Source organism: Macadamia integrifolia, chromosome 5 (genome assembly GCF_013358625.1).
Source record: "Macadamia integrifolia cultivar HAES 741 chromosome 5, SCU_Mint_v3, whole genome shotgun sequence".
In the NCBI taxonomy this organism is placed as follows: domain Eukaryota; kingdom Viridiplantae; phylum Streptophyta; class Magnoliopsida; order Proteales; family Proteaceae; genus Macadamia; species Macadamia integrifolia.
The window spans coordinates 1,789,929-1,801,892 of NC_056561.1; the positions used below are offsets into that span (position 1 = coordinate 1,789,929).

Genomic DNA, 11,964 nt, shown 5'->3' on the forward strand with positions numbered 1-11,964 from the left:
CCCCCCCCCCCAAAAAAAAAAAAAAAAGGAACACGACATCCAGATATCATCTTCTTTATCATACAACTTCTGTGGTTCTGTGTATGTTCTATTAATCTTAAATATGTCCGATACTTTGATATAATTTGGTCATTTGGCAATTAGAATATAGCGACTTCTCCCATCTCTCATGCAACTTTGGAAACAACAACCTTCGTAACGGCTACATTGAAGAGACAAGAATATATGATCCCTCTCCCTGAACATGTGATTTCATGTTTTTTGTCACTCATTAAGGTTGCTGCATAGGTTTCTTCCCAATTTCTCTTTGTTGGATTCCCACCAATATACACACGACTTTCTCCATCTCTCTTTGTTGCCTATGCTTTCACCTTGTGCTCCTACAATCAAGGTTGGTATTATTACTGGCTCAACTTCAAATGGTAGTGGGAAGAAGCCACCTTTGATATTCTCTTTCTAATTGTATTTTATCATTTTTTCCTATTTGTATCATAATGTATTTTGTAAAGTTCTTCCTTATATAAGTAAACCTCAATCGCTCTAATAAAAAAATACTAAGAAAGCCAGCTATATATCCTCCTACACCTTAATTATCTTGGTGTCAAACCCAAATGGGATGTCTCATGTTCAAAACCATTTGCTTAGTCCCTCCAAAGGAATACTTCCATTGAAATTTCGTTCATGAAGAGCATGGGCTTCTAAGTATAGATCAGAAGTGGTGCAAAGGGCATAAGGTGAGGACAAGGATATGTACCAGATTACCATCATCATGAAAGCCATAACAATCATGTTCTAATTTACATGAACATGCTTCTAATGCTACTTCTCTATGTAAGGTTCTATTTTTTGTATTTACATGAACATGCTTCTAATGCTTCGAATGCTTATGCTCCTCTCTCTCTCTCTCTCTCTCTCTCTCTCTCAAGTAGGAAATCTATGAAAATCTATGAATAGAAATTTTAGTTTTTTCCCCCTCCCTCAAAGGTAGAGGAGGAAGGTACTATGAAATCCATAGCAGTTAAGCAGAGTGAGGTAACTGTTTCTTCATAGCAGGTATGTTGAGAAAGTATCTATATATCTTTCTATCTAATTGTTAAATGTAGAGATATTATCTTGAATCACATAAAATATATTACAGAACTCCCAAACTCAACTTGGTATGCTATTTTTGAATCAACATCTTGATTTTATCACATTTTGTTTCTCACTACATTTACCCATATTCTTTTACCTTATGAAACTTGCCCAAACCAGCTATATTACAGGAAATATGCCTGAATTGGTGAAGATAAATGAGTTGAAGACTTACCAAAAAGAATAGAAAATCAAAGTAGTTATACTTAAAAAAAGTAGTGTTACTACTTACAATACTGAAAAGGGAACTGGAAAACTACAGAAGTTGATACTAATGGATAATGAGGTATGTTGAAAAATCTGAAATAAAACTATTACTATTTAGCATATCCATAACCAATTAATTTTTTTAAAAATCTTTTATAGGGAACCAAAATACAGGCAATTTTGTTCAACGAGATTCTAGAGAAGTTCAACAACACATTGGAAGAGGAAAAGACAAATGTCATATCCAATGGAATAGTCAAAAAAGTAAACAAAAAATATAAAAATATACACGAGGACCATGAATTGTCCCTTACCAATATTTCAACAATTGAAGAAGTTCATGGCACCAATCTTGAAGAGAATATTAAGTATAACTTTGCTAACTTGAAGGATCTACACGATTGCAAGAAAGAAGACACTTTTGGTAAGAATTCTTTTTCTAATAATAAATATTCACTAAAAAACAAAGAATTATTATATTTAATGCAATATATATATATATTTTTTTTTGCAGATTTTCTTGGATTACTGGTAGATGTCCAAAGTTTGATCCCCATTAAAATAAAAGAAAGCAATGAGATAAGTATAAAGCAAGAATACAACTAATAAGCATGAAGTAAGTAACTTTTGTGACTTCAGAATTTCTTAGGTATTATATTATTAGTCAAGATAATTCTTATTTAATTATTAAATTTATTACAAAAGCAGTTCAGAACAAATAATGGTTACACTATGGGAAGATTATGCCAAAAATGAGGGAGAGAAATTAATGGAGATTGTGTCGACGAATCCTGTAGTTGTTTTTACAGCGGTGGCTCTTTCATCATATCAAGGTAATAAAATTTTTTTAAAAAAATTATACGTTATAAAGTTCAAAATTTATTAATAGTACTTGTTTATTCAAATCTAAATCACAGATCTATCACTACGTACAACTGCATCAACAACAATACAGATCGACCCAAAAACTACCAGAAGTAGAAGAACTGAAGAGATGGTAGATTTTTAAACTTTTAAATAAACTAATAAAAGATAAATTAAAATTTTAGATATATCTTCGCTTTAATTTTACAGGTCAAAATCAGTAGCCAGAGTTAGGGCAACAAATCCAAATGTATCTAAGTACCTCAGGTACAAAGATGCAGAGTATGTGACAATAAAAGATCTCATTAAAAAACCAACTATTTCATTTCAGGTAAGACATTAAAATAACTTTACAATTATTGAATTACGATAATAAAATTTAATTTCTAATATATCTACAACTAAAATTTTGTAGAAACATTATTACTATGTTGAAGGGTTAATCGAGAATTTGAAGAATGAAGAACCATTTTACAATGCATGCAAGACATGCAATAAAAAGGTTCAAATATCCACAAATGTTGCCAGATGTGAGAAATGTGATAAGGAAAACACAGAATTCACACAAAAGGGAGTATGCTTTTCTTAGGCAATAAAATTTATAGACTATTGTTATTATATAAATAAATAATTTAATAATATAAACATGACAGGTACATGATAAGATTCAGAATCTCAGATTCAACTGAAACAACAATAATAACTTTATTCGATGAAGTGGAATCATTGATCGGATGTCCGGCAGTTGAATACACAAAATCAATTGAAAAGGTAAATTTTTAAAAAATAATAATTTTTCAAGAAGATATTATATTACATAAATTATATTAACTCATTATTATTGGTTTTTTTCCTCTTAATAGCATCGAGAGAAACTACATTCTTGCATATCTAGAACATATTGTTTCTATTTCAAGATGCATAAAAGTAATGCAGTAAGTCGGACAACAAAAAGAATTATTGCTGAAAGCATACAAGAAGTGAAGTGTGTGGACGAGACAGATTCTAAAGAAAATCATATAGCAAAACGAAGAAAGAAATAGAGAACAATACTTCTTTTGTTAGATTCAATTTATGAGATATATTTTGAGATATAATTAAATGTAGACTCATGAGTTGAATATGTCCTTTGATAAACTTTGGATTGACAAGCAATGACTAGCACCTCTAATTTATAATTTTTCTACATCCTATCTACTATTTAACTACTATTCTGACGTCTACATATGTTGTAGCTAATTTATTAAGTTTGACTCAATTCTAATTGTGTTTTCTTTAACCTTAAATTTATAATTGTATATGCTTTCCTCCTCTATATTTTCTGGAAGACTTATTAGTATTACATACAAATTGATGTGTGGATGGTGACACTAAAGTGGTTGAAAAATACTGTTAACACAATCTATAAATGTTTCATTCTATAGAGAGATTAAAGGACTTGCAAAGTGTTAACCAGTGATTCTGAAAGTTGTGATTCTATTAGTTCTATTAGCTGTGATTTTGCCTACTTATTATTATATATATATATATATATATATTATTTTTCAAGATCACAATGACTCCAAGAAAACAACATACTCCAATTCAACGTCAAAGATTCAGTGAATACAGAAGGAGAAGATATGAAATACAAAAAGGAAAAGCAATTGATACAAATAATGATGGAGGTACTAAACTTATTCAATGCTTAATATAATGATGAAATTTTTTTTTTAGATATTTATATTTAATTTTTAATATTTTTATCAAAACAGGTGATTGTGATAAAGAATACTCTCATTTACATGTGCTTAAAAAAGTCAAAGCATGTAAATACTGTGGATCCAAAAAATTTGAATATGAACCACCATCATTTTGTTGTAGTAACGAAAATGTTGTTCTTGCTCCTTCAATTGTTCTTGAGGAATTATATCAATTATTCACCTCCGATGGATCTGAAGCTATTGAATTTTGGAAATACATACGTGCTTACAATAGCATATTCTCATTTATATCTTTTGGAGTACATGTGGATAAAGAACTAGCAAATGGTATATATACTTTCAGAGCTTAGGGTCAAGTGTATCATGATTTGCCTCCAATTTCTTTAGGGGAGGAAGATAAACCATCATATTTACAACTGTACATTTATGATGCTGACAATGAACTTCAGAACAGAATGAAGATAATAGAAGATTCATATCTCAAAGAACCTATTGTCAAGAAATTACTGGAGATACTTCAAAATAATCCCTATGTACATTTCTTTAGAAGTCTCAAAGATGTACTTAAGAAGTGATATAAATCTTGATCAACGAGTTTATAATGCATCATCAATCGATCAAGTTTGAGCTATTTGGATTGAAGGGAATAATCCTAATAGAAAGCAGAAATGCGAAATAGTAATCCAAGGACATTCTGGGAGGAAGCATCGAGTGCATCATTATTATGGTTGTTATGATGCATTACAATATCATCTTCTATGCCCAAATGGAGAGGTTGGATGGCATAGGAATATTAAAAAGAGAAGCGAATCATGTGCAGTGTTACAAGATATAACAAGGGAGGAAGATATGTTTGACGACGAAGTTGATGATGAAGGTATGGTAAAGATAGTTTATACTAATTCATTTACTAAGGTATGTGTAAAGATAGTTTAACTTTAATCTCTTTTCAATTACAGGATTTGATGAGAAAAGAAAGAACATGGTCCCTCTAAGAGCCTACTATTGTCAAAAGCTTCAAATCACAGAAGGTGAACAATCGATTCTTTTATCTGCAGGGCGATTTCTACATCAGTATGTGGTAGATATGTATATTAAGATAGAAGCGACAAGATTGGATTTTTATCGAGCAAAACAATCAAATATCAGAGCTGGATTATATCAAGGGATAGTTGATAGTGTTTTAACTGGAGAAACAAGAGGCAACAAAGTAGGGACAAGGGTTGTTTAACCCGCATCTTTTATTGGAGGACTGAGAGATATGCGACGGAGGTATCTTAATGCTTTGGCATTAGTACAACATTTTGGAAAACCTGATCTATTCATCACTATGACATGTAACCCGGAGTGGGTTGAAATACAAGAAGAACTATACCCAGGGCAGGTACCACAAGATAGACCTAATCTAACATCGATGATTTTTCGAGCAAAGTTACATGATTTAAAAGATCAATTATTCAAGAAATGTTTTTTTGAAAGAGTTTCTGGACATGCACATGTAATAGAATTTCAAAAAAGGGGTTTACCACATGCCCACATATTGATAATTTTGCAAAAGGATTTCAAGATCACAAATCTTGATCTCTTTGATAGATATGTTTCGGCCGAGATTCCTAACAACAATAAGGACCCTGATTTATATGAAAAGGTTGTCAAACATATGATGCATGGCCCTTGTGGAGATCTAAATAAAAAGAACGCATGTATGAGGGATGGAGTATGTAAGAATAGATATCCTCGGTCATTCAATCAAAATACTATGCAAGGAAATGATACATATCCTATTTACATGAAAAGAAACAATATAAGACAAGTGAAGGTATGTAACCATTTCTTGGATAATAGATGGGTTGTTCCTTATAATCCATACCTACTTGCAAGGTATGATTGTCACATCAATGTTGAGATATGTTCTGGGTTAAAGGCGGTAAAGTACCTTTACAAATATGTATACAAAGGCCATGATCATGTATCTGTTTCCATACCATATGATAATAAAGAATATATTATGGATGAAATCAAACAATACAAAGATGGAAAATGGGTGTCTGCACAAGAAGCAATGTGGAGAATTTTTGAATTCAACTTAAATGAAATGTTTCCATATGTGATCAATTTGCAATTGCATCTACCTAATAAACAAATGATATGGTACTGGGAGAGGCAGAATTTGGAAAATATTCTCCAGTCAGATAATACATCAAAGACAATGCTTACGGAATTTTTCAATATGAACTCCAATGATCCAGAAGCAAGAAAATATCTCTATAGAGAATTCCCAGAGCATTATGTGTGGAATAAGTAAAGAAAATGTTGGACAACCAGATAGATGAAAGAATCAATTGGACATGTAAATTCAGCCAATCCTTTAGAAGGAGAACATTCTATTTGAGATTGCTACTGAATCATATAAGAGGACCAACTTCATTTAGAGATCTAATGTGTATAGATGGAATTGAATGCTCATCTTTTAAGGAAACTGCTCAAAAAATAGGTCTTTTAAAAAGCGATGAAGCCATTTCAGAATGTTTGAAAGATTCAACTCACTTTTAAATGCCAAAGATCGTTTGTAAACTTTTTGCAGTGATAATTGTTCATTGTGAGCCAGGTGATGTTAAAAAGTTATGAGATGAAAATTTTGAAGCAATGTCAGAAGACATAAGGAGAACAACTGGCACAACTGAATACCACATATTACAAACCTTAAGAGATGTCAATTCCTTTTTAGAGGCATGGGCAAAAGCATCAATCAGTATGACTTTCCAAAGATAGAAAATGATCCTGATCTTACACAAAAAAATCAAGCAAGAGAATTCTCAGATGAATGTTCTATACAAGTACCATTGGAAGATTATAATGCGCAATATATGTTGAATTTGGAGCAAAAAATTGCATACAATTTAATTCTAAACCAAGTCAACTCCAAAAAGAGTAGTATATTTTTTATTGATGGACCAGAAGATACAGGAAAGACATATTTATACCGTGCACTATTAGCAACAATCAGATCGACTAATGAAATTGCACTTGCAACAACAACTTCAAGAGTAGCAGCTGCAATAATGCCAGGGGGGAGAACAACACATTCAAGATTTAAAATTCCCATTAATATAAATGATTCAAGTGTATGCAATTTCTCAAAACAAAGTGCAACGGCAGAATTAATCCATCGAGCAAAATTGATTATATGGGATGAGGCACCAATGGCTAAACGACAAGCAATTGATGCAGTGGATAGGACATTGCAAGATATAATGGACAATGTAGAACCATTTGGAGGAAAAGTATTCGTGTTTGGAGGTGACTTCAGACAGGTGCTCCTTGTGGTCCCTCGCACTACAAGAACAGAAATGATAGATGCAAGTTTGGTAAGATCATATCTGGGCAAAAAATGGTGAAGTTGCAACTAAAAACCAATATGAGGGCTAGAAATGACCCGATTTTTAGTGAATTTCTGTTACAAGTTGGTAATGGAGAAGAACCAACTGAATCAGAAGATTTAATTCACATTCCAGATGAATTGTTGATACAATACAAACATGAAGATACATCTGAAGATGAATTGATAAATGCAATATTTCCTTCATTGCAACAACAGGCCAATTTGACAGAATACATTAAAGATCGGTCAATCTTGGCAACTAAAAATGATACAGTTGATAAACTAAATGCCAAGCTTATTGAGTAATTTCCAGGAGAAAGTGTTATATATTACAGCTTTGATTCAGCAACTGATGATGCACAAACACAATACCCAGAAGAATTTCTCAATTCCTTGGCACCAAATGGGCTTCCCCCTCATAAATTGGTTTTGAAGAAAAATTGTCCAATCATGTTATTACGCAATTTGGATACAGCACATGGAGAATGCAATGGTACACGATTGGTTTGTCGGGAATTTAGAAGGAATGTCGTTCTAGTAGAAATCACAATTGGACAATTTTCAGGCAACCTTGTACCTCTTCCAAGAATACCATTATGCCCAGCAGAAAATGAAGGCTATCCTTTCCACTTAAAAAGAGAGCAATTCCCAATAAGACTTAGCTTTGCTATGACAATAAATAAGTCACAAGGACAAACTATACCACATGTATGAATATATCTTCCACAACCAGTATTCTCACATGGACAATTGTATATGGCATTATCTAGAGGAATATCCATATCAACAACAAAATTTTTACTAGGAAATGACAAGAGAAAAAAAGAGAAGGGATCTTATACAAAGAACGTTGTCTACAAAGAAGTCTTATTACCAAACAGGTACAATAAACAACTCTTTTCTTTAAACAAGTGTAAAATAATTCACTTAACTTTTCTTTAAGATTATTTCCAAATATTTTACTTTTGCTATATTTTCTTATTTCAGTGAAAGCCGCATGCAACACATTCAAGGTTATCAAGAATGTTAGTTTACTTCTATTTTTCAATCTCATTTCTTTAGTATTCTCTCTTTCTTCATCACTATCTCTAAGACCATGTCCTATCATTATGTTACCAAAATCAGGTTGAGAATACTTGGTTGTAGAGGAATAAGTTGGGAATCCCAAAAGACAGTTCAAGTTGGAACAATCAGGTTAGTTTATTACCAATTTTTATCTCATTTATATAGCTGTAGATTTTATGTGTATCTTTTTTTTTTTTTTTTTTTAATAATATGGTTGCTTAGCTAATTTGTATTACAATTTAAATGCATAGTAATGAAAGTCTACATATGTTTATATTATTGTAATGAAGTCTACATGTGTTGACAAATAAATTGGTTGAAAATTTACTCATATAATTCATTTAATCTGCAAGATAGAGCTCAGGTGGAGAAGTTATTGCACTATATTATGGAAAAATCTCCAGAGGATGCGGAAAGCAATCATGTTTTCACATACACTACTTTGACTTGATCAGAGATTAATTTTTTCTTAATCAGTCTCCATGGTTTGTAATATTATGGTTTATTAGTATTATTGTTATATGCTATGAGAGAATTATTTGTGAAATTGATGCCATTCTTAAGACCTCCGTAGAGGAAGACGAGACATATGTTTTTTATGTTTCATGTTCCCATCTCCTTTCTATTATGGGAATTGCACTATTTAGTCTGTGGATTTTCTCTCTTGTATTTAGAATAATTAGGTTTAATTTTTGTTTTTAGAAAATACAAACTTTGAAAAATCAGCTCACCAAGCTTTTCAGAACTTACTTCAAATGGATTAACCCAATAATCTTGTCTTAAGAAAATGTTTAATTATGAGACTACCACCACGTGCATTTGCACGTGTATTTTTACTAGTGTATATATATATATATATATATTGAATTTCTAAGGTTTAGGTTAATTCTAATCGATTCTCAACTAAATTGAAATCAGAATTAGTTGAAATCTTTTATCAAGGATTCAAGGAGTAGTTTTGCATGTTAAATCCTTCATAATACTAGTCAATATGTACATTTGAATTTCTAGCATTCATGTTAATTCCGATCACTTCTCAATTGAATTGAAAAATCAAATTTGACGGAGGGCGATCCCATTGTTGATTGGTCTTTGCCGATTCCAATTATTTGAACCTTATTTATAAGTAATATCAAGGATTTAAGTCTTAGCGTTGCACGTTGTCAATATATAAGGAACAAAAAATGTTAACTTCTCTAAGAATTTTATGAGATAAAATGCTAACAAAGTCCAACAACATGTTAAACATATTTTTATTTTCTTTTTTATTTTGGTTGTTTTACAAGGTTTTTTATGCCCCATTATTCATGTTGTATGAATGAACAACTTGTGAAGGTGTTTATGTAAGATGATTAAAACTCTTCATAAAAAAATAAATAATCAATCATGTTATTTTAAATATTGTATTCAAATTTAAAATAATGTTTTTGCCACACACACAGGGGTAGAGTAGTTGGTGAGCAACGAACTTGGTATGAATCGTAAACTCGGACGTCCTAAGTTCGACTTGCAATAGGCACACCTTGGGCCACTCACACAGGGGGTGGTAGACACACCTTGGGCCACTCACACGGGGGTGTTTAGTACTCTTCACTGCTTGTAGTTAAAGTTGAATGGTTCTCATTCAACCTCGGTATGACCCTGTCCATGCAGTTGTGAGGTCAATATAGGCCCATGGGAATGACTTGGTTATGCAATTGTAAGGTCAATATGGGCCCGTGGGACTAGTCAAACCGAAGGCTTAGATACCCGTCATTAACAAAAGTAGTATTTTTTTTTTTTTAATTGTCTAATTGCGAGTACGAATGAGTGAAAGAAAGTGAAATTAATTAAAAAAATATTTTTTAACCATTACTGTTCTACTAACTTAGAGACTCATCAATTATAATAATTAAACCTTTTCAAGTGTGCATTTATTTGTTTCTAATACAAATCAAATGAATTTGGTTTATGAGGAACTTAAATGAATTAATAATTTTAGAAAATAATTTTTCTAGTTACATTATCATTGTTACTAATGGATATGAAATTCTAGATTTTACTAGGGATATAATTTTATTTCATTTCCTTTAGAAACTCACCACATATATATGATAAATTAAAAATTTTCAAGTGTATATTTAATTTATTTTTATACGAATCAAATGAATTTGTTTTGAGAAATTAATTATTAATAAAAAAAATTTGAGTTAATTACACTATCACTGTTAGTAATGGGTATATTCTTGATTTTATAGTTTAAATTTTATTTATTTTTCTTTCTTACACCTTCATCCATGTGTACAGGAAAAATACAAAAGAAGGGAAAAAACTATATAAATTTATAAAATATTTCACACCCATACGTTTTTTTCTTAATTGTGACAATTGGTTGCTTGTCAAGTTAACAACTCGACTATCAACCTACATCTAAGGGTGTCAGCTATGAACCGGAATCAATAAATTGAACCAAAATCAGCTACTTTATACCGAATCAAATCAAACTGTAACGAATAGAATCAATTTTGGTTTCAAAGTATAAAGAAAAAACTGATTGAATCGAAACGATTATTAATTGGTTTTGGTTTGAGAAATTAGAATCAATTATACTAACCGGTTTTATTTCATTTATACTCACTACTTCTTGAACCAAACAGAAATCAATCCAATAAATTGAAATCAAACCGTTTTACCCCCCTTACCTATGCGCGTCTTGCATGGGAGTGCAGTGGTAGCGGCCCTCCGATGGGAATCAGAAGCTCCAAAGGTTAACTACTACATTGAACGGTGAGATGATAGCTGTCCGTGCGTGCGCGTGCGGGCTTTAACTTTTTCGCTGGTCGCTGCTTTCTGCTTTCTGCTTTCACCCTTTTTTAGTCAGCGAACAATGCACACGTTTCCCTCTGTGTTAAGTTTGATTTCTGAGCGTTCGTGCGAGAGAGAGAGTGTGTGAACTTGGGGGTGGGCCTCAAATGCAATAATAAAAAAAACTTGGGAGCTGAGTTTGGACTTTGGACAGAGGGAGTTGGTCCAGTTGGACCTACATCTACATGTCAGATAAGGGGCTCAAATGCAATAATCAATTGCTGGAGGTTTTGTTTTATGCATGAATCAAATGCAATACTCATTGAAGTTGCATTATATCTTCCCTTGTCCATCCGAAAGTTGAGGTCAAGAGATTCCCTTTCACTATGATTAAAAAAATTCGATTTTTGAATGATTTATCCTCATCATGGATTACTAATGGCATCGATCAAATATTGGTATCAATTGAACTCGACCAATCCAATCTCGATATTTGAATCACATTCAAAAGAAAACTTGATCCAAAAAATAACGAGAGAGAAAAAGAAATGAATTAAGTACAAATCTAATAATTACATTCCTAGATGATGATAGTAAAGTGCCATGACCGTTTTAAATCATTGGTTTTGAACAAAAGTTGAAGAGTGGAGAAAAGTAAAAAATAAAAAAGGAGCTTTTGATCAACATCATACTCATGATTATTTTGTGATTTCAAATCATTTATGGTGTCCATATGTAGTGAGAACTATTATTTTATTATTAGAAACAAACAAAGGTGGCTATAGAATCAATTGAATGTCATAGTCCATATAAATAATTCTTTTG

At 31.8% G+C, this 11,964-nt stretch overlaps 1 protein-coding gene across 1 annotated transcript; it reads left to right on the forward strand.

Moving 5' to 3' along the window:
* The first annotated feature begins 6,640 nt into the window (after positions 1-6,640).
* On the forward strand, positions 6,641-7,596 carry LOC122079667 (ATP-dependent DNA helicase pif1-like). The gene is made up of 2 exons (XM_042646326.1): positions 6,641-7,222; positions 7,309-7,596. Exons 1-2 carry the CDS (start codon positions 6,641-6,643, stop codon positions 7,594-7,596), a joined length of 870 nt encoding a protein of 289 aa, XP_042502260.1.
* The last annotated feature ends 4,368 nt before the right edge of the window (positions 7,597-11,964 follow it).